This window comes from Oppia nitens, unplaced genomic scaffold (genome assembly GCF_028296485.1).
Source record: "Oppia nitens isolate AA-2021 unplaced genomic scaffold, nextdenovo-longstitch-racon4-pilon3 scaffold4_pilon_pilon_pilon, whole genome shotgun sequence".
Classification (NCBI taxonomy): domain Eukaryota; kingdom Metazoa; phylum Arthropoda; class Arachnida; order Sarcoptiformes; family Oppiidae; genus Oppia; species Oppia nitens.
This window is the reverse complement of record NW_026533232.1, coordinates 3,114,291-3,139,011: the sequence shown is the minus strand read 5'-3', so window position 1 is coordinate 3,139,011 and position 24,721 is coordinate 3,114,291. Positions and strand designations below refer to the sequence as shown.

The 24,721-nt window shown below is 28.2% G+C and overlaps 1 protein-coding gene across 1 annotated transcript in view; it reads left to right on the top strand.

Moving 5' to 3' along the window:
• Positions 1-24,721, top strand: part of LOC128959751 (zinc finger E-box-binding homeobox 1-like) — a 30,996-nt gene that overhangs the window by 2,741 nt on the left and 3,534 nt on the right. The window contains exons 2-4 of the mRNA XM_054305756.1: positions 4,225-4,701; positions 4,812-5,093; positions 24,064-24,359. Coding sequence (XP_054161731.1) covers positions 4,225-4,701; positions 4,812-5,093; positions 24,064-24,359 — 1,055 coding nt within the window. The remainder of the gene's footprint in view (positions 1-4,224; positions 4,702-4,811; positions 5,094-24,063; positions 24,360-24,721) is intronic.

Here is a 24,721-nt window from a genome sequence, read left to right as displayed (position 1 = left end):
AACATAGCCTCTGTATTGGCAGTTATAGAGTATATATACCTTTATATAATAACATATGATATTTGAAGTCTAGTCTTTTTGAAAACAAACATTTGTTGTTCAGGTTATATGGGATGTGAGATATGAGTATACTTTCCTTACATTATACTGTGTTATTATACGGTATGACTATTATGTAACTGTTGGTATTGTTGAATAGCAAAAAACAAGGCTAACAATCATAGCTAACAATGACATCCGTTTCCTTACAAATTAATGATTACATTCTTGAGAGTCACACAAACACATACAAAATAAAGCAAAGTATGCATTGATTTTAATATAATTGAATTATTTATACAATTGAAATGTCATATCATATTAAAAGTTTTGATTGTTTTATTAAATGATGTGAATATTTGTTAGACGATGTCATTTCTCATTCACATAACTCCCGATTGGTATGTCTATGATATGTGGCTTTAGTTTGGGTTACAATAGCTATGATTTATGATTAAATACAGTATATCGTTAGTCACAGTGAGAGTGAGTGAGAGTTTGTGTGAGCACTGGGAGGTCATATCTCGGTTGTCCTGTTCCTTTAGTCATAGTATATATGTATATTGGTCTCAACCAAATGACATAAACTTACTTTCCCTACGTTTTTTTGATTCTGCTTTTGAATAAACAGCTGGGCTTTGCCTCATCATTGCTATATTATGCTATACTATGGTATAACTACGGTATACATTACTTTTTTAAGGTCCCCCTAACTAAATGAGAGCACCCTATGCCTGGAAGGTTCTCTCCTCTATATATATTGGATAAAGAGGTGGGAAATTCCCAATTGTATGACATATTTGATAAGTTTGTACTCAACTTATATTGAAAGTGCACTCAATATAATATTTATTCAATAAAAGGATCTTCTATTTAAAGAGCGGATGAGTGAGAGTGTGTGTGTATGTGTGTGAGGCCTCTAACACAATAGGTGTTCATACAAATGCCTAAAAAGGTGAATCGGGGGGGAATGTCGTGTGCCGGTACTGTCGGTCACCTTTTCAAACGGTGTGTCGCGTGCCAGTCCAGGTGGGGATAGGGATGACTACAATGTCGTTAATAATACAATATGAGTGTTATAACAAAATACAATAAACTCACAACGTGTGAGACCCGTGTCTACTCTCCCCATAGACTTTACAAGTGATTCAATGTATTGATGTATACATTGGTAACGGTCTTTGCATTACTCTTGAGTCTGGAGGTTCAGACCTGTTCATCATTACTGTTATTACTGTTCAGACATAATGCTTGACACCGTTGATTGGCTACTGTGTTGGTGTTGTTGTTAGCCATAGCTTATTAATTTCACACACTTTACCAGGATTGCCAGTATCTTGAAATCATTAATATTACAAAATGAGATAATTTAAGTTCAAATACAGTATTAGAAAATTTGAAAATTGCACAAAAAATGACATCAATAATAACTAACTTTACTTACTTTAACTCACTTTAATATTATATGACAAGTTGTGTACAGGTTTTGTAAATGTGTCTGATCTTAAAAGTAAAAGAAATTTGATATTTTTAATGCTATCATAAATGGATGACGAATTCCCACACTGTTTAAACAAATAATCTCAGAGAGAGAGAGAGAGAGAGAGAGAGTGGGAGAGATAGAGAGAACCAAATCGGCAAAGATGGTAGTGAGTGACAAACACATGACATCTGGTCACCAGATGTAGAGGTGAGACGTGAGAGCTAACTCTGTGAACACACTCACATATATACGCTCACACCGGTACAAATCGATATACCGTTTTTTTCTAGACTATCCCAGAGCAAGGCTAGCATTAACCAAAACTAAACTCATTTTAATTACTATTTTAGTGAAAATACCAAAAATGATTTGTTTTAAAGATAAAGAACTCAAGTTTTTAGTGTTAGTATTTAATAATAAGAAAATGTTGACTTAGCTATGATATCTTATAAAATGTTGACCAATAGATATAATGCAATTTATATGCAAATATACCGTTATATTACATGTACAGTATATTAATTGTGTTGTTATAGAAAATATTTGTAATTTACAAATGACTACAATTTGAATATGATTTTAGTAAAAAATATAATTAATACGGTATATTAGTATTTATGTGTTTTATGCTTAAATTATTTTTATGTTTATTTTTATTTATATAACAAATATCTTGTTAGCATTTATATATGTAACAAAAGTCACAATTATTTGACTCTAAATTAATAACGTTTAGTTGACTTTCCATTAATAAATTGAAAAAATAGAAACCAATGGAGTCTTTCATATGAAAAAAGATTTTAGTTTTGTTTGAAAAATCAGTTCACAAATGATATGATATTTTATATATAATATATAAGTTTGTGAAATAAAGAGAATGAGAGAGAAAGCGATTACAATAAAAGTCAGAACAGAGTTTGAGTTATTATATGGAGTGTAAGTACAGAGCACAGGGAGAGAAAATATAGGTTGGAGTTTCAATTGAATTACCCCACAATTAATAGTAGGGACGTCTGAAAAACACATTTACGGTGAAAGGCTTTTTATTAGATTAGCAGTTAGAGCATTGAGATGGGGAACATCAATGCCTCTGTGCCATTGTATGACTACCAGCACCACATCATCACTATCACCAATGGTCTGACTCGTGTCGGTATTACATTAATATAAGACTCCAACTTAGCAGCAATAATCATATACATGTATTAAGCAAAGCAAGGTATCCATAAAATGTATGTATGTTTCAAACAGAGAACTGGTAGTCAATGTTTGGTCCGGTCTGAAGCATACAAATTAATTTAACTTTTGTCATATCATTACTCATTGCTTGATATGATTTAATTAAACGACCCAATGATCAACTAAATGCCAAAATATATATACCATTTGCACCTGAAAGTCATTTCTATATATTTTTATCCATTATATTCAAACTAGAGTTTCATTTTGCTTTTGCATACGTTTGGCAATAAAATAATAGGAAAGACATTTGATAGACGTGTCATTACTCCCCATCTCTAGGAGTTATCGAGTACTACATCAGTAATGATACTGTAGTCTATGTAGTCTCTCATTTATATCCACCAAAAGACTGTCTCCTGAATTCAACTCTCATTTTTTCAACACAATCACTGATCTAAACTTTATATTAACTTATATATATATATATATATATTGTACTGTACTGTACAACATAAATATATGGTATTATGGATTTATGTTTGTTGGATTGCAAGCCAAGCAATTTTATCAAACTATAACTAAACACCATTGTATTGATCGTGTTTTTATCGTTTACTATTTAGTCAATGATATGACCCAAAATCTTATTTAGTTAAAGCTTTATTTATGTGTCATATGACTAATATGCTGATTGAATTATAATACATGCCTTTATTACACATTTTGAATTATTAATTTTCAAAATGTTTTACTCTATTTATGTTTTTTATTTGGTGCATATATTTGTGCAACAAATAAGTAGTAATTAACAATAATACTGTATAATTGATTTTTAATACAAGATAATTAGTTAAAATATTAGATCATTTTAAGTGGTGAATCTTCTTTCTCAGTACTTTAGTTTATATAGTTTATAAAAACTAGTATTATATATATACAGTATATATATATATATATATACCGGTATATATATAATACAATTTTTCTCACTTATTTATACTAATATTTATAATACAATATCGTATAAGTGGTATTAAGAATAGATTGAATTTTAGGGTTCAGTACTGAGAGTTGTAGGCTTTGTATGACAATAGACAGCACTTTTTGTTGTGAAACAGTCAACATTGTATTATCGTTAATATAAAACTTAGTTGTGGTCTCTCTCATCAATTGTCACTCTTATAGCTCAATGTATTTAGTGTTGACTTTTCTCTAGCGTTGTCTTTTACGGCTGATTTCATATGCACTCAAGTGTTTAGAATTGTATCAAGAATTTGGTGACTCTTTTGACATGATTTGCATAATATCTATATTTTCTACAATATCTTACACTACAATTGCATTTATCTCATAATATATAAATTTTGTTATATTATTATTTAAGTGCTTATTATTATTAATATTACTACTACTATGTGAATAAGGTTGCTTTTTATTTAACTTATATTTTTGATTTTAATATATACAGTACATATAATAAATGATATTATTTATTATATATTATTTTATGAATATTTCAGTTGAATTGGAGAATAAGATGCCCGAAGATAACGATTTAGTTCCAGAAGCACAAGAAAATGTCGATTCAGCCGATACTCGAAATTGTAATAACGATAAGTTTAAACATTCAGTCAATGTTTCACATGATATACAAGAGTTGGAGTTAAGTGCGAATGACAAGAGTTTGTCAGTCAAAGCCAACAAAAAGCATTCAAATAATAAAACTAAGAAATGCCTCAAACAAAGTGATACCGATATGATCTGTAGTCCACAACAAGTCAGTGCCAAACATGTTATTTGCAATACTATTAACACAAATGGATATACCAAACGAAATCATATAAATAGCAATCTTAATAACATTAATAATACTCAACAAACTAACACTAATAAAAGCAAAGACTCAGACGAAGTTGTCATCAATGGTCACAATGAAGACGACACCGATGAGCAACCAAATGATTGTAAACAAGAAGATAATACAGAAACTAAATCAGGTCTGTAAGCAATGATAACTAATTAAGTAATGTACTATTTATTAGATAAACAAATATTTGTGTTACTTATACATCAATTTGTTTGTGTCTTTTAAATTGGTTTTTATTAGAAGAAACGAGTGATAAAAAAGAAAAGACAATTGAGACCTCATCGATGCAAGTGTTAGACAAAACAGAAGACATAAAGATTAAAGAATATTTGCAACGAAGCGATACAGCAGTCATATATGCGGAACCGGTCGATAAAGTGATGACCAAAAATAATTCAAATATGACATGTGTTTTGAATGAAAAAGTTGATCAATCAGTCAATAATGGTATTGAGGAAAAAGATAAAACTGCTCACAAAGTTAATGTCAACCGTCATTTGGATGACTGTTCGCCAAATAAAAGTAAGTTTTTGACATTACATTTGAGGTCTATCTGAAAACATTGTCGAGGGAGTCAATGGGTCGACAAGTTTACAACAACTGAGCTAACAGGGAGGGATGCATACACTCAGGAAAGTGTGTGACAAAAGAGGCCCGTATTTAATCATTTGAATGCATTGCAAGCTTTATTTTAAAGGGATGTTATGTATGTTGGGGTCTAAAAGCATTGGCTACCAACTCGGTATTCCTGCACCGGATATCCATGAGTTCCTGAGTTGTATATATGTATGTATAGTGGAAAGCACTGTCAGTCAGTGCCACTCAATGAAAAGACCCACCTTTTATGTGAACAACATTTTGTATGTTTTAAAAAGGGATTCATTGAAGCGAACCATACATAAACAGAGTGAGTGAAAGTGCACTGACTATAGACTGGACTAATACTGATGTTGTTGTGATGTTTAGTGAGTAATCAATTGGATGACTCTTTTGGTTCAGTTTTATGCGATTCTTTAGTTTACTACTAAAAGATAACTTACTTTTAAATTTGCTTTATTGTGCCAAATGTTTCTTTAGTTGTATAGCAATACATGAGATAATGCAATACACTATTTATGTATATATTGTAAGGCATTAGTGTTTTTACTACTTTTTATTGTATACTATACTGCTGTGGTATAGTTAGATATATGTATGGTTTATATAGATAGCTATCAGAGGCCCCATAGAGTGAAAAGGAGAGAGTGATTCATAGGAAGGTCTTTAATGATTGTGAACAGCAAGAGCTCAGTCAGTAATGTGTTGGCCGTAAATTGCTTGACCCCCACTCTCCCATTTGCTGTCACAAAGTGATGCACTGATGCACTGATCACTTGTTCCCGTGTATACATATATCCTCTATTTCTGTATAAACACCACATCAACGGCCAGTTTTGTTGAATTTTGATGTTATGACTTGTCTTCACAAATATTTTGTGCTTTTAATCATAAGCATTGACATACCATTGCATGTTTTGATGACTGAATTACTATTTTATGTGATGACCTCTATATTAAACATAATTTCATAATATTATTTCTGATGACATCTTAGCACATATTAATGCTCAAACCGTTTGCATCTATTGAGCAAAACATCAAATATTTGGCAACTTATCGCACAGCTATCTAACATTAGAAACACTGGTAGTTATGTTCATGTTTTCGTATAATGTAATGCATCGCTTATTTCTCTCTCTCTCTCTCTCTCTTTCTCACTCACTCTCACACACATAAAGAATGAGTAATATTAAGTCAAGTATTAATATATGAGTATACAGTATATTGGCTTCAGTTGTATATATTTGTCTATAGATTATGTTTTGTGGCAATAGTTTAATCAGAAACCTGTTGTTTTTGTTGTATAAGTTGTGCTATTGTATAGAAGATAACACTTGATGCCTGTGCCCAGTTTAGGCTTTTCTTATAAGTTTATAGCTTCTACATAATGTTTTATCAAAGATATGTACTCAATAAGTATAATGATATTGCTATGTCTCTATAAATGTCTTAATATATACGTATATATATATATATATATAATATAACATATATATTGTATAAATATTAGATATATACAGTTTATACGACAATGTTATACGAGAATTGAGTGGAGAATATATTTTTTGCAATTTATTGTCGACAACAATAAGAGGGCAAAACCTAATAGTCGGCAGAACGGCGCCAATGGATTGGCCGAAGTAAACGATTTGAGCTGTGAATGTCTTATAACTGAGCACATGATGAACAAGCTTTACCAGTGATCTGACATCACTGCATAACTATACTTTCAATTGAACTCAATCTACAATATAACTACTATTGCCATTACAATTGAGGCAAAGGGAAGGACAGTTGTATAGAATAAAAGCAATACATTTGGATCAGAATAGGAATTAACTCATCTGCTCAATGAAGTGATTGCAATAAGATATTGCAATTCAACTATTATTGACTTTTCATTTCTAACTAAAAGCATACCAGTGCTACACTATCTCTGTTTTACTATATTTGTGTTATAATGTATATATAACATAACATATATATATAAATATGTTCACTTGTAGTCTAATAAACATTAGTTGTAGAATACATTGTTGAGTCAATAGTCGATGCTCTGGTAGGCACTGTTAGGCACTGTTAGATTTATATGAGTTTGTATATGTCATACATGTATGGATTGCAAGGATGTGTCCTTTCAGGGAAATAATTCTTTAACTTTTTACTCTATTGTTACATAAGTTGTTTAGCAAAATAGCAAATATGTGTTCATATCTTTGTTATCTCTAATCTTTCTCCCATTTTGTAGACTATTATTGTGTATAAAATAGTTCATAAAAGCGTAAACAAAATATAAATGTTGGGACAAAAAAGTTGGAAATGAAGTGATTTTATAAAAAAAACTATTTAAAACAAAAGTTGTATATTAAAAGTATTTACTTGTATTTGAGGGATGAAATGGTACAGAGATTTGATATTTTTATGTATTGTGGTTGAGGTTTGCATTTCAGGTTTGCCTCACAGCAGTAGTTGATTCAATGCAATGCTATATGTGTTATACTATGTGCTACACTCAAGGCTTAATTATGTTGCAATAAATTGCATTAGCAATCAGTTTATGTTTCATTCAATGTATAGTTAAAACACAACACAACTACTGATAGACTGTATGTACACTGCACTGGACCTCAAACTCCCCGAGCAATACAATCAGTCTTATGTCGCTATGATAGACGTCTTGCTATAAGAGTCACGACGCGTGTTAGTACTGGTAGTAGTAATGCATTGATGCTTAAAAGATGCTCTACTATACCAATGAAACTACCAGTGCTTTGCTATAATGATAGTAATAGTATTGAGTTTTATATGACTGGAGTTTTGCTTAACATAAGAGTAAATTTAATTAATATTACAGACAATGCAAAGCATATTATAAAATGTTATCATTACATAGTTTTGCCCAAAAGGTAATAATTTTTGTTTAATATAAAGGACTGCTCGTTAGCATCACTTTTGTTATATATAACTTTTGTTATGTATATGTGTATAAGTTATGATGATATATATATATAGCATATAACTAATGTGAGCTCAAAAATACAATAGTTTTACGTAATATTTAGTGAGATTAGTGCTCATAATTTTTAAATAATATTTTGTGGTTTCATAGCGAAAGGGTACGGATCACACACACATTATATGCTATAATCATCATAACTTTATTTACCAGATAATGAGTGCCTCAACTCTCTGTTTTGTATCAAAGCAAAAGCCGCAGGCGGTACCTAACTGTACTATAACAGCACACACACACACACACACACACACACACATTATTGCAATGAACAGTTAGTTTTGGGAACAAATGGCTCATATATGCCATATATACTTATATAATAGTCCTGAAAACACGATTAAAAAAGTTTTATTATATACTTAATTAATCTCTGTTTCCCATCGGCTTCATGTCATATCAACCTTTTAATCATTAAATTAAATATTTCTCTATTAAGATATTCTGTATAAATTGATATAATATTTATATATTTTTATTAGTATATATTACAATTTTCTATTTGCTAATAATCCTCAATTACCAATTTAAATAAGTAACTTAAGCTTAGACCATAATAGTATAAATTATATATAAATATTTTTAATTGTTTTAATAATATAAATTTAATTTATATAACATCTACCTAAATATTAATTTAAAAAGTACGGTTTATAATGACTGCAAATAACTTAACAGATAAAGATGTTATTGATTATTAAAATTTTATTGTTATATTGACTTTAAAATATGATATTTTTATGGTACTGAAAGTGAGCAGTAGTTAAATATAATAATTGATTGAAATATTGTTATGAATACATTGCATTCATATGAATGAATATATAGTTATAGTTATGCACATAAAAGTAATGGTTTTGCTTATGCTATTCACAGAAGAGTTTGAATTAATTATAAAAAATTAATTACAAGAGATTCATGACTTCATGACTGGATTGGAGTCGACGACTGTTTCATTTGTCATTTATTATGCAGTTTATGTCCTAAACAGATACTGACTTTATTTTACTCAATATATACTTTATATAATACGGTATGTAATATGATTTAGTGTATATTTATTGTTAGTGAGACAATAGGGATATAGAGATCGCAGGATTGAACTAATTAACGAAATGCTTGCACACCGGCGGCAGTCATTAATTTAAAAACCGGTTAAAATGGATTATTTAGCTTTTGTTTCACTGATAAGTTGCATAATATTTGTCACCCAAACTGATTAAAAGTGTGCTCTCAATGCACTTTTATGAATACTACTCTGTTATTAGTATACAATAGACTAACATTCACTAGTAATACATATAGTAGTCTATAACATATATTCAGTCAACTCAGGCATTATTGCCGTTAGGAATGGATGGATGAAAAGTATGGCATTTAGTGAGCAACACCGTTATAGTAGGTTATCAGTAGGCGCTATGGCATCCATTTATTGTGCTTAAGGTCGGCGCTTATATCTATTATTATGCTTTGTTGGATAAATGACATTAAATTACGTTTTCATTTGCTTTTATTATTGAAAAGCAATAATTAAGTGAAACCTCTCTCTCTCTCTCTCTCTCTCTCTCTCTCTCTCTCTCTCTCTCTCTCTCTCTCTCTCTCWCTCTCTCTCTCTCACTCTCACTCTCACTCTCTCACTCACACACACACACTTTTTTCTCTCTCTTCCCTCTCCATCATCATCTCACTCATACTCTCACTTCTCTCACTTACTTTCACTCAGTCACTCACTTTCGCTGTTTTTGTCAAATGTTTTTTATCCATACTTTGGTTAATATTATAGTTAAATAAAAGAGTACACAATAGAGTGCTATCGTATTTACTTTTGTTTGTCTATTATATGACTGATAAAAGCGTTGCACACATACCAGTGCTATGTAATAGTAACTCACTTTTGCAACTCAAGCAAAAACCAATAATGCATTGCTTTTGTCTAGTCTACCAAAAACAAGGTAAAGACAACCATTATAAACCATCCTTTACTAACCAATCCAATCACATTTTTCTTATATACGTGTGTGTGTGTATGTATGTGTATGTATGTGTGTGTGTGTGTGTCTGTGTGTGACTCACATCCCTATCCCTGTAATCCTAGGAGTGCTTCACTAGAATTCCAAATGATATGAAGGCATCCTTCGGTAAGCTTTACTATTATTTTTAGCCAATGTTTGTCACACTTTGTGTGTCTAACTTGTGTACACCACTGTTTCATTCAATGTTCACATATATTTGGTACATATATTGAAACTTATACTACTGTATATATGTGCCATTCGGACTCTCATTTAAAGCTATGACTGCCTCCTGAGTATGAGTTACACCATTGAAATAGGTTGACTGCACCGAAATGACATTACAAAGTATAAAGCTATGGCTAAAGTCGCTCCAAATAAGAGATAACTTTCCAATTGGATTCACTTTATATACCTATAAACCATATATACATTGCATATCATATATATACTGTCAAATATTACCAAAACACACTGAATATTGGGACTAAATTTATAGACAGTCACTCAATACTGTTTTTCAAGAGAAAGGCATGCATTGGATTAAATAAAGATCCAATACTTTAGTGTTGGGCTTGGATTTGATGCAAAAATAGATTTGAACCCACATTAAGCATAACTCTAATAACGCATATTATATTTATATGTCATATATAATATCATATAATGTATATAAAGTAAATAAGTCTAACTCTATTACAATGACTATTTTGGTGGGCATTATGTAATAAGTTTGCTTTTATCATATTTATGCCACTCTTTCAGTATGACTGTTAAGTCATTGAATGATTTGACGCAAAATCAGGTATACTTTCTATACATACTATGAACTGTAAAAATCCCTCATTTCCAAGCAGTAAAACCTATGGAGATTTGCCTGCTTTATAATTCTCTCTCTCTCTCTCTCTCTCTCTCTCTCTCTCTCTCCAGCATTCTCTTTGCTAACACACTCTCACTCTCTAACTATCTAATAGAGAAAATACTGTACACAACAGTTATTGCCATATCATTAGAACGACACCCGTATATTATGTGTGGAATGGTATATATTATGAGAGAGGGCTGATATGCAGGTTAAGCCATTTACTTGCATTGCACGTACACGAGAGGTATTTCTATTAGAGATGCGATGACAGAAAGCGCTCATATAGTCTGTAAGGCACGAACTGCATCTCTGGTTACACCATCTTATTGATTGTGCAATTAAGCCCCCCATTGTCCCCATCACACAGTCAATGCACTGGTATTTGAGTATCGCATTAAGCATCCAAACCATTGCAAACAGTTGTTCCTTTTAAAGCATCGACCCAACCATATATTAGACATTTTATGTGTCTTTCCTTTACTGCAATACTCAATAACTCGATTGAATTGCACTCTATTTGGTCGCACTGTCTGTTGTTGAGGTGCTTCACACGTGATGTGCATCTCTTAGCAAACAGTAACCTGACTTTCCATCCCTTTTACATATTACTGTCTCTCCTCTCTCTATCATTTTTATGAACCCACTAAACCCAGTAAAACTCATTTTCTCCTTTGAAACCTAACGTCTCTCTCTCTCTCTCTCTCTCTCTCTCTCTCTCTCTCTCTCTCTCTCTCTCTCTTAAATTCTCTAATATTCTAAATATAATATTTTATTTTTAAAACATTTCTTCAGATTTTATGATCAATTTTTATAGTGTATATAATTAATATCATTGACTATATAGAAATCAGTGGAAATTATTATTGGAAATACTATGAAATAAACACATTATTTACTAACTTGACTTACTTTAAGACTGAGTTTAATAGAGGGATGCAATCAAACAAAAAGTAAAATAAAATTGATGCGGAAATGCCTTTTCAAGCAATGCCTATGTTAGCAATTGCCTGGTGTTTGGCAAACAGTGAGCGCTAATAAAATGGGATTTTTATTTAGACAGAGTGTTGTGTGTTATATGTGAGCTAATAATTGTTTGATAGTATTACCTGAAGGCAGGTTTGGTGGCAACAGGACTGCCAATAACACCATTATAGACATACAATACTATCAGTGCTGCTGTGATGGCACCGCATCCCTGCTATCTAAGTACACCGTTATTTAGTCTGCTATTGAAATGCATTATTGAATACTCAAAATGATGTTTACATTGATGTCTGTCTTATACAACAATTTAGAGTAAAATCTCTGCAATATTTCAGATACACAACAAATACAACAAAAATTTAGCTCATTTTGTAAAAGACTTGATTTATTGAATCGATTGCCTTATATTTAGTTAAGATTTTATTTTAAAGGTATTCTATGTTAGGTCCCTGTGCTCACTGCACTTTGGCTTTGCTGTGGTAGCTTTCATGTAATATACTATTATTATCGTTATTATTATTATTATTACAATAACGATCTATAACACGTTGTTGGAAAGCCATACTTAAACAATACATGACTGCATCTGTTATATAATATGTATGCCTCCATTGAGACCTACTTTATAAGCTGACTGTGCTCTGTATGTTTGTGTGCTCTCTAAATGTCTATTAGTGTTGTTTTGGTACATACAATGAAGTCTGTTATCAGTTCCGATAAATTATTCACATTTATTTAATTTAGTTTTATTGTTATAATTGACAATCAAATTACTTAATGGAAAAATTTTTAGAACCTTAAAACTATTTATTTTATCTATTATTAAAAGACTTGGTTAAAAAATTTGATTTAAAATGTTAATTGACTAACACTTTAGTACAGTTGATACACAAAACATTTCATAAGTTTTGTATATTAAAACACTTTAATTCTCTAAAGTCATTAAAAGTTTTTATTTGAAAACTAATTATGTAATACTCCTGTCATTTGCCACTCATTTCAGTCATTGCTTTGTCATTAATATGATAACCATATATATTATATTTAAATAATGAATTACTTTTTTCAATATATTTATAGTTACAGCCAAATATCTATTTATCCAAAATATTGTTACGATAAACCATTATTTAATATTTAGATATTTCTAGATATAGATATAGCTATTATTGTGATATAGCAAATATAGCAATCAGTGTGATGGACTTAATCGATATATTTAAGTAATATTATAATATTATGCAATTTTGAAGACTTATGGGCACAAAACTGAATTCATTGATTGAAAATGCGTTCAATACTACAGTATTGTCACATTTATTATCATTTGTGGACTGCAATACACAGCATAAGTAGTGGTGAAAAGGGATGACATAGCTATGAAAAATGGTCTCATTTTGCAAAATGATTTCAAGTTATGGCAATACAAAGCTATACATAAAGTGATTATATTCGTAATGAAATTATTAGTGTTTAACGTATAAATATAATTTATATAATATATTAGTATAGTTAACGATTATTTCTTAAACATATTTTTATATAATGTTTTTATACAACACTCGTTAATTACATGTCTTAAAAGCTGTTTATAATACAATGAATTTATACATAATAATAATGATTATGAAGTTTTGTTATATAAAAATATATGTTATATAATAGAAAACTATTTGTGATGTTGTGATGCTCTAACTGTTTACGCTTATAGCTTGTGCGTGATTACCCCTGAGCTTATATCTATGTATATGTATATGTATTTACATATATAGTATAAATATTAATATATATATATTTTATAGATATATATATATAGTATATTTATAAGAGATATATAAGTTGCCTAATTATTGCACACACCGTCAACAACGACTTAGTCATGATTTATAGCAGTTATATAGTAATGTATGCAAAGTTTTGGCAACAAAAAGTCTAAACAGTCAAACATTGTTGCTTTATATCTATCACTAGTCTATTCTAGTGTATATAATATATTTATAAATATATTAGTATTAATGCATCACTTGTTTAGCTCTAATTATTTTATTCAATACTTACTCTCCATGTATTGCATTATGGAAATGGAGAGCAATGACGCGTGTATTGGCATCTCATATAAAACAGTCATAATTTGGTCGTCTATGCGACGCCCGGTCTGTCATTTTTGTGAAAAAAATATTTCATCACAACTATCATAATCTCTCCCTTTTTCTATGTTATGGCAATCTTAAGCATACTTTCTTGATATTGTCAAACAAACCTATCATTTGATTTTGTATTCCCTTTTGAATAAATGACAATCTATTGCAACAACAACTCAATTCACTTACTGAAAAACTTATTAAATTGTTTGCCTCACTCTGACAGTGCCTTTACTCACCAAAATTAAATGAAATGTGAAATACAAACCAATAAGTGAAGTAACTCTTTGTTTGTATCCCTATTAAACACATTAAGAGAAAGAGAAACCATTTTGTAGTTTTAATGACAATACCTATCAATAAAAGGCAATAGTAGTGGACTTGAGGCACAACATAACCACAGTTTGCTTATTACTTGTCTTGTATTTAGTAGTGTTGACTAAACATAACTCTATGTGTTTGCATTTTTCGGCTCAGGGATGCCATTAAACCAATAGTATACTTGAAATGCAATGCATTCCACATATATTACTATACATTGACGGCAATCGTTACCTTCATTGTCGAAAACCATTGTTTTGGTAAAACATCGTTATGTGTTGTGTGTGTGTGTGTGTGTGTGTGTGTTGTCAACTAAATTCACTACATTTAATAACCACTCTTTTTTCTCAAATTGGTTCATAGCATAGAAATATTTATCTCACTGTTTCGTATAAAATCAATGTTTAATTTTGTTGATTATTATACTTGACTATCATAGCTCTCAATACGTTATGAGGAAGTAAATGATTAGGTTTTTATATAAAACTTTTTCAATTGATTGTTATTTTATATTACCATCAGTTAAGTAATGATTTTAAAAATCACAGAAAACACTTGTTTAGTTTTGTTTGTAGTGTTAAAAAAGTTTTATTTTAGTATTAAATATTTAATTAAAAAAATAAATTATATATTATTACTTATGTTTTACAGATTTATTTTGTTTTAAGTAATTATATTAATTTTATTGATTATTTAATGGCTTTCTTCATACCATTAGATTTCTGTACTCATTTTATTGATTTTGTATTTCTTTGTTTAAATATCACTACATAAACATACAGTCTATATGGTGAACAAGAGTAAAATAAAGCTATGTTTTTCAATACACTATTCAATAAATAGGCATAAATTAGGTCTCTCTCTCTCTCTCTCTCTCTCTCTCTCTCTCTCTTAAGAGAGTCAGCTCTTCTCGCATCTCATAAATCGATTTAACGTTCAATTGTTTATTTCTATGCTTTTATATAATTAATTCATTGATTTATTGCCGCCAATGCTTTTCAATCAAGCATTTGCTTTACTCTCAACTCTTTTACTTACTCTCAACGCTACTAAACAAACAGTATTATTACATCTAAAACAACTCAATAGACTAACTTTATATGAATATATGTATATCGTATTTATAACTATTATAAAGTATATACTATATCGTGATATTATACAGTGTTCATGAAATGAAATTTAATTTTAATTTGTTTTTTTACTTTTCTTTTATTTTCATTTTCATTATGTTAGTCAAGTGGCAGAGGGGTGTCATTAACGAGTCTTTTTGTGTATTATTTTCACAAATTTTCTATCTATAACCACAATATATGTAAAAATATTTAAATGACCGGTAAAACAGCTGACATTTGTGAAGTTTTTTGGCAAATAAAAACAAAAATAGTTTAAATATTTTTAAAGTTATTATTGATTGTAATATTTTTTTGATACCCCACCCCAAAGACCCCCCTATGGTGACGAACTCTGTCTTTAAATGTGAACTCAGTTTCTTTAATGCATTCAAAAGGCAGATAATTTGAGTGCCATATAAATCACATTTACTTTTATTACACTATCTGTTATTCTCTAATGATTGAAACAATTTCAGCATTTTTTCGTGTCTTAAATATTTTATGCGACAAAAACACTATTGACTTAAATATGAGAGTGAAGTCAAACGGGAGCTTTAAGAGTGATATCACTATTCACACAACTATTTACTCTCTATTTCTGTCTATAAATGTGTGTTTAGTTTTATTATTACATGTTTACACGATTGTAATAAATATTTAATCAAATTAAAAAAAGTAAATTGAGCTAGATTGTCTATTAATAGATATATATATATATACTACATATTAGTCTATGATTTTTTTGGGAATAATATATATAAATATTTATTATATGGAGTTTTAATAATAATTATGGTGAATTATTTACTATAATTAATATGATGTACAAAACATTTACCAAAATAGACGATAATTGCATCAAACAAAAAAAGTATAATTTGTTTGTCTATTGAGTGAATAAGTTTAAACAAAATGCTTGATTGCTATCCAACAGTTATTTCTCTGAAATGATGGCAACTTAGAGGGAAACTTAATTGAAACACTTGTCACAAGTTTTAGTGAAACAAGTATTTAGAGTCGAAAATTTCAGTCGATTGCCAAACACTAGAAACTGTCTGTCAATAAATGCTATAAATTTGGAGAAAAACGATAAAACAAGTACTCATTTGATTGTGTAGTTGTTTTTATATAATACTACTTTGCGAGAGATTGTTATACTTTAATAGCAGATCTTTTTCGGTTTTATACTGACATAATCACCACAATTGACTATATCATCGACTACTTACTACTATTACTATTAACAAGTAATTTGTATCTCAAAATCATTGACCATTGAGACATCAATTATAATTATTTAAGTAAAAATTAATGCTTTTATCTGAAATTATATGCAAAATCTTAAATAAATCATTATTTTGTCTAATTTAAAATTAACAAAAATTATTTATTTATTTAACAAGTTAATACTATTTTTTTATTAAATCTTATAGATTCAAAATTGTAGTAATAAAGATATTTGCTGGATATTTTTAAACAATTTGTTTTAGTATTATTACAATTCAGTTAATAGTATTTAACTATAAAGCTTTTTATATAAAAAAATTCATTTATTGTTTAAAAATTAGTTTTATTGAAATTATCATAGTAAACTATTGAATATTTATAATTTTAAAATTGAAATATTGTTATTTGTAAATTTAATAATAAATATATTTATATATTGCAATTAATTAAAAATAACTAAGTTTGGTGAAGTTATACAGTATTTAATATTATTATCCGAATCATTTAATTGGATAATTCTACAATAAAACAAAGTTATAATATCTAATATAACGATATCAAGTTTAAATTATGATTATATTAAAAATGATAATATAATACTACCACCATAACTAGCATATATCATATATTATAAATATATAAGTTATTATAATAGTAAAATTATGAATACTATTTTTAATTGATTTGATGGACGATTGGTTGCTTTTATTATATGAAATATGATAAGATTTGTTATGATTTATCAAAATGTTGGTGACATAGCCATTGAAAAGACAATTTGTTGGCAACACTTAGCTATAGTATGTGTATCATTGATGGTATGATTAGGTGTCTCGTTGTGTGTAATTTCCGTTTCAGGTGACAACCATTGAAGTAATGGTGTGTTATAGTGACTGTATTTGTATGATATGATGCCTTATATAAGATGTGAGTAATAGCTGAACAATGGCTTTATTCAGTAGTAATGGTTTGTTTGGTGCCGTCATATCTCATAATAGGCCACATGTGCTCTCCGATTACCATTGATTTACGTTTGCAAACACATCAGTCCTAACAATATCCATATCATATCCATTGAGTTGCGCACAACTACTATGTATAGCAATAGAGTGGAAGTAAAGTTAGCTAAAAGTACTTTCTTTTTGCTGCGGATTAACTTAGCTATGCATTGATGCTAAACATGATGGTTCACATGTGCACTGGTAGGCATTCAAATGCAGGTATCAAACAATTACTTGTGTTATGTTTGGGCACTAATAAAACAACAGTCAACTCATTGATCAATGAACGTCTAATTTATCGGATACTCTGTTTGTACTTTAATTGAATGCACTGATGGAGAGACTGTTGGCGCAGTGATGCAGGTAATTGTGCTCAACTTAAACTACCGTCCCTAACATATCGCCATATATATATACTAAACTAAGAACAACTTACTGCACCTGCCGTTGACAATAAGATGCCCTCCCTTTTGTATATCATATTATAGTCATTATTCATACAAATACAATCAGAGATAGAGAGAGAACCTATTTTAGGTTTAGTAATATACCGTATATATAGCGGTGTTTAAGACAAAAATTGAGTTGAAGTGACTTTTGCACAGTTATGTATAGCATGTATATGTCTGTCAGTAACACATGTCTCCGCCTTTTCTAATTAATATAAATATATGGCCTATTATTTGTATATATATATATATACTGTCCTTTATATGTATACAAAAGTTTCGATCAATTGGATTATCTCACAAATAGCTTTAAAAAAAGGTTGGATTAATAAAATGTCAAATATTAATAATTGACTCAATATGTTACTTGAAATTTTATTAAATTAGATTTGTTGTTAATTTAAATAATATTCCAATGCTTTTTAATGTTGAAAATTACTAGATTTTGTTTTAAAATTAAATTTAATTAAACTAATAGAGAGGGCATATTATATGTTAGTTTATTTGCCGCTAATTGCTGTGATATGGGTTCAAAACTGTGCAAAACTTAGTACTAGTTTTTTGATGACTTTATTTTCTTGTAATAGATTCTACATTACTATGATTTCATAGTTAGAACTAAAAGCTATGAATCATAACATTATAATTGCAATAATTTTCCAATAAATTTAAAACCCTATTTTTAATATAATATATATTAATTTGTTTACAAAGAGACATTTTTTTTAAAATTTCTCTGTTATCATAGTGATTATAAATTATTTTATAGTAAATACTGTACAAACGTAATGTATATTTGATTTTCATTACAGGTATACTAAATCTAGAGAATACATAATAAATATTATAAATTACTTAAATAAAAAAAATACAGATTAGATAATAAATATTAACAAAATTATATTATATTATACTTGTTTTTGTATTTTTATTTTATTTGCAGTATTAAATGTATTGATAATATCACATATCTAAAAATAAAGTAAAAGCAATAATTTGTGTAATTGTATAGAGAGATTGATAATATTGATAATATTGATAATATTGATAATATTGATAGTTTAGGTAATTTTATTGATTTGCAATAAATTGTTATATTTTGTGATATTTTTATATTGTCTTTCTTTGACATCTTTCAGCTAATATATTGTTTGACAGAAATGTCTTTGCATTTCTCCAATGCATTCATTGAATAGATGTATTGAATGTATGTATGGTTAGCATTGAAGAGCTTCACCGCAATCATTGAATGAATTTGTGGGCTCACAATCTACTCCCTAGACTCCCATTATGCCCAACATTACAAGTATTGTATTATTTTATTGTCAAATACTCCCACTAAAAACTTTGCTCTCTCTCTCTCTCTCTCTCTCTCTCGTTTTTACTTTATATTACGTATATATAGTAAATAAGCATATTTGTTGCAACTACTGGCAGGACAGACAGCGTAACAAACATCAATGATTTTTTTCTGTAGCATATATTTAATAAATATAATGAAAACAGTTAAACCATAGATATTATTGAAAACTGTCAAATGTGTGTAGTCTTCTCAATCGTGAATACATTGCTTTATGACAACAACACATGAAATAAACGTTGCATACATTAATGACTACTTTCATCAATATATGTATATACATATAGTATTAATACTACTAACTCAAACTCATCTATTTTTTGTTAGTCTATGAATTACTTCAAATGTTATATCACTTTATATATATATAACTTTATTTAGTACTTTATCCCGAGCTCAGTCATACACAATGAAAACACAAATGTTATTCAATATATATATATTATATATATAAAAGTTACAACTCATAAGCGACAAAAAAAAGACTCAAAATTTATGATTTCCTTTAAGTTTTTCTCCTATTTTGAATTGATGTTAACTGTATGTATGTATGAATGGATGAATGGCATGAAATCAGTCAGTCCTGCCATCATTTAGTTCACACTTCTCCTCTTATTTTCTGATGTGAATCACATTTTCAATTGAAACCAATAAATATATTGCAACTCTTCCTCTCAGTTATAAATTAGACGATCATATAATGTATATAAAGTACTGTACATTCAGTTTATAGCGAAATATGAATTTTATAATTTCTTATTCACTATTTTAGACTAAATTACAGTACATAAAGTTTATCGATAGTTTGTCTAATTTAATGTCATTTTTTAGAGATCTATGTATAATGAAATAAATATTGTAGATTTTTCCATAAACTATATGTTTAAAATGTTACATTTTATTTTCAGTAGTTGTTAACATTGAGTAAATTATAAACAATAAATATAAGTAAAATAATAATATTTGCTAATTATAATTAATTTTTAATGCAATTAATATTTGAATGTAATGCGATCTTTAATTATTTAATTTATTGAAATTTTAATTAATTTATGATTAACTTTTTTGAAAATATATTTAGTTATTTTTGAATTTATTTAATTTAAAGAATATTAATTATTTATTTATTATATAAAGTTTGATATTTTTACACTGATATATTTAAAATATAATTATATGTATTTTTTGCAAATATGAGATTACGACAAAAGATAATTTGTATCTAGGTAAATTAAATTTTTAATTATGTACAATATAAATATTGTTAAAACTTTTTATTTTTAATCAATTTTATGTAATTTAGAATTATTTTTTAATTAATCATTTTAAATTTTATTAGATTATTTTTTATTTATTTATTTTGTTTATATATTATAAAAATATATATGTATTTAAATATTTTAAAAGTATAATATACATAAATCTACTTTATATAAGATGATAATTACCTGAAATAGAAATTTTTGAAAATATATAAAAGTAAAGACCATTATTTAATACTTAGGATATTGTTTTGGTTATACTTTTGGCGATAACTCAGTCTTTGCTCTATGTTTTTGCTTTTGAATGTAATATATTTAATATAATATAACGCTATGACTTGTCAATGAGTTTTGATTGATGGCACTAATATTATATACATCACATACATATCACATACATATCACACACACTCTCATACAATGCAATAGAATTTTCATGTGAGACGTCTGGCCTTACTTTAAGAGTTAAAGAATATTCTTAACAGAAAAGGACTGACTCTATCACACAAATACTACAACCAAAAGAGTATATAATTTTTAGGTAAAGAATAGTTATATATATATATATTGCTTGAAATGTGATATCTTTATGATAGAAATTATGCTTTCCTTTATTGCTTTATATGCATCATCTCAAAAGGTGACATGTCTTATATGATTCAAGTTATTGCACTGTATATTAATTTATGATATATATCTATATGATATATGTTGCGTATATATATCTATATGATATATGTTGCGTATATATATATATATATATATATATATATATATATTAGTATACTCCAAGTGATGTGCCACTGGCACCTGCCATAAATGCATGTATAGTGTAAAGTCGTGTATTGCTATCGGTAACAGTTGTAATAAAGTTGCCCAAAGCAAGGGAAGGTGTAAGAGTCAGAGCACTATTATACTACTGACAGTAAGTACCAGCTGTGCTCTTAAGGTCGAAATATAAGTGCATTAAACGGCTATATTTTATCGACCCATTTAGTGAACTGCATTATACGGTATATTATATATATATGTGTGTTTATGTATATATATATATGTGTTTATATATTGTATAGTATTATTGTGTAACACATAAATTTTTGGGGAAAAAATAATATGTACTTTACTTAAATAACATACCATACCTTTTAGACAAGGTTTTAGGTTATATCCAATATTATATCAATATATTGAACACATATATGGGTGCAAATTTAATTTACGATTCGACTGAGTTTAATGTAAAACATTGCTTAATAGTATTTCTACATATTTAAAGAATTTATTTTTAAATTAAAAATAATTACACAAATTAATATTTAGTTTAATAAGTATTATAAATAGTTCACACTATTATTGTGATGATTGAAGCAAAAAGATAATGACATAATCTAAAGATGGATTTGTAGGCCATTCTTACCGTATCTAACATAACATATCACATGTCTGTGTTTTACTATTAATATAATAGCTATGGTTGTAATCAATTAAATGTATTATGAAATGTAATCCCTTAACTTATAATGAACTCATTGGACTGTATTAACTTGAAATACTGTATTTGCTTTAAATAAGATTTGTTAATAAATTTGTTTATGATTTAATTTAGTAAAAAATTAGCAGTCTTCAAATTTTTGTTATTTTATTTGGTATTTATTAAAAAAATATTGGCAACATTTTTTATTTATGCTCACAAATTATTACTTTATATATTTTTTATTTGATCATAATTCAAATATTTGATGAAAAATTTAGTTTATTTTAAATCTTTTTTTTAAAAAATCATTTGAACAGATTTTTAAATATTAACTTTTTAACAGTTGGCATAATTTCTATTATTATTATTATATCAGTTTATGATATATTTATAATAATAAATTAGAATTTTAAATTACATAAATAAAATTTACACTTATTTAAATATAGTAAATTATATTATTAAGATTTATAAAGGGAAAGGTATTGAGTATTGAATATATATTGTAGTTTATATAAAATATAGATATAAATTTATATAGTATTCAATATACTGTATATATATACCGTATATATATATATATATTTGACATAAAAACTGTGCACATGTAGTGATAAAATTTGAGAGTAACACACGTTTTATTGACATTGTTAGTTGGCGTAAAAATTTTATATTGAAAGTTATTGTTTGCCAACTTTTACGGTTATATTTGAACCCTAATTCAAGTGTAGTGTCTTTTAATATAACTGAAAGTAAAGAATGAACAGTAAAATGTCAAATAATAATAGATATGATTCTTATATATTTTATATAATATATGTTAGTGTTATATATATATATATATATATTCTTGCATTGAGTTTCAAGTTATACTCAGAATTATAACATAAGCTCAATATAACTGAAGTCATAACTCTATAAGCTTGACATTTGATGAATTGTTTTATTTATTTTTTTATCAAATAATATACATAAGAATTTCTGTGATTTTATTTGAATTGAATTATTTTTCTTATAATCATGTTTTTCATTTTTTTCATAAACAATGTTTTAATATATATATATTAAAATGAATATTTAAATGATAAGTTAAGTTTGTATGAGTTGTTGCAATTAATTAATATTAGATGAAATGTACTTAAGTTGAGGTGTTTTAAGTTGTAATCATTTTTATTAGAAATATATATCAATATATTATAAGTATATATATATATGTTATAAAGAAATCTTTTGGTATTTCTTTTTAATCATACTCTATTCTCGAGAGATACGTTTCACAACCGCATCCCTGTCCCTTAGCATTGACAACTTGGATGATAGATAACGGCGCCGGGGCCTCTGAGACAAGCCGTCCAATTTGTTGTTATACATTGCCTACACAATCGATTGCAATAGCAATTCATATATAAGATATAGAGATACACATCGAGACACTCATAGAGAATTGCATTTCTCAAACTCATAACAGCTCTCTCTCTCTCTCTCTCTCTCTCTCTCTCTCTCTCTCTCTCTCTCTCTCTCTCTCTCTTTCATACATACATTCCATTTCGATTAGCTGTCGGCCCTCATTCACATGCCTGACCTCTCAATATACACAACCGTATATAAAAGTTAACTGTAACTAAAAACAAAAGCTAATAATTGTATTGACTTTTATTTGAACCATAGATGAGACAACAGCCCCACTTAATGTTCTGCACGCACGATGTCCTCACTGCGGAAGAATATTTCGTGGCCAGAGATCAACTCTATCTCTCGAAGAACACATAAATAGTATCCATGCGGTTGTGGTTCCGTCATCCAAATCAAATATGGCTTCATCGCCATTGGCGTCACATTCTTCCGATGCAATAGTTAGTCGAACATTAACCGACAAGAAGTATGTATGTACTCAATGTAAAGCGTCTTTTACACAAAAGGATCAGTTGGACAAACATGAATTGATTCACTCATCACAGGGACAGGTAATGACAATATTTTTTGTTTTTTACTTTCACTATAATTTTCAAACCCTTTCTCTATTTACTACTCTAATAACTCTTGAATGCATTTATGATAACAATTGGTTTATTTATTCTTAAATATTTAAATAAACGAATTGCTTGTCATTTATTACTAACACTTAAAGCTTTTCTAATTGAGAGTTAAATATATATATATATATACATATATATATATATACATATATATATATATACATATATATATATACATATATATATATATATATATATATATATACATATATAATATGAGTCCCAGAAAAAGTCGGCCGATGCCGCGCCCTCACCAATGAATGCATACACGAGAGTGAGTTAAGTGTCAC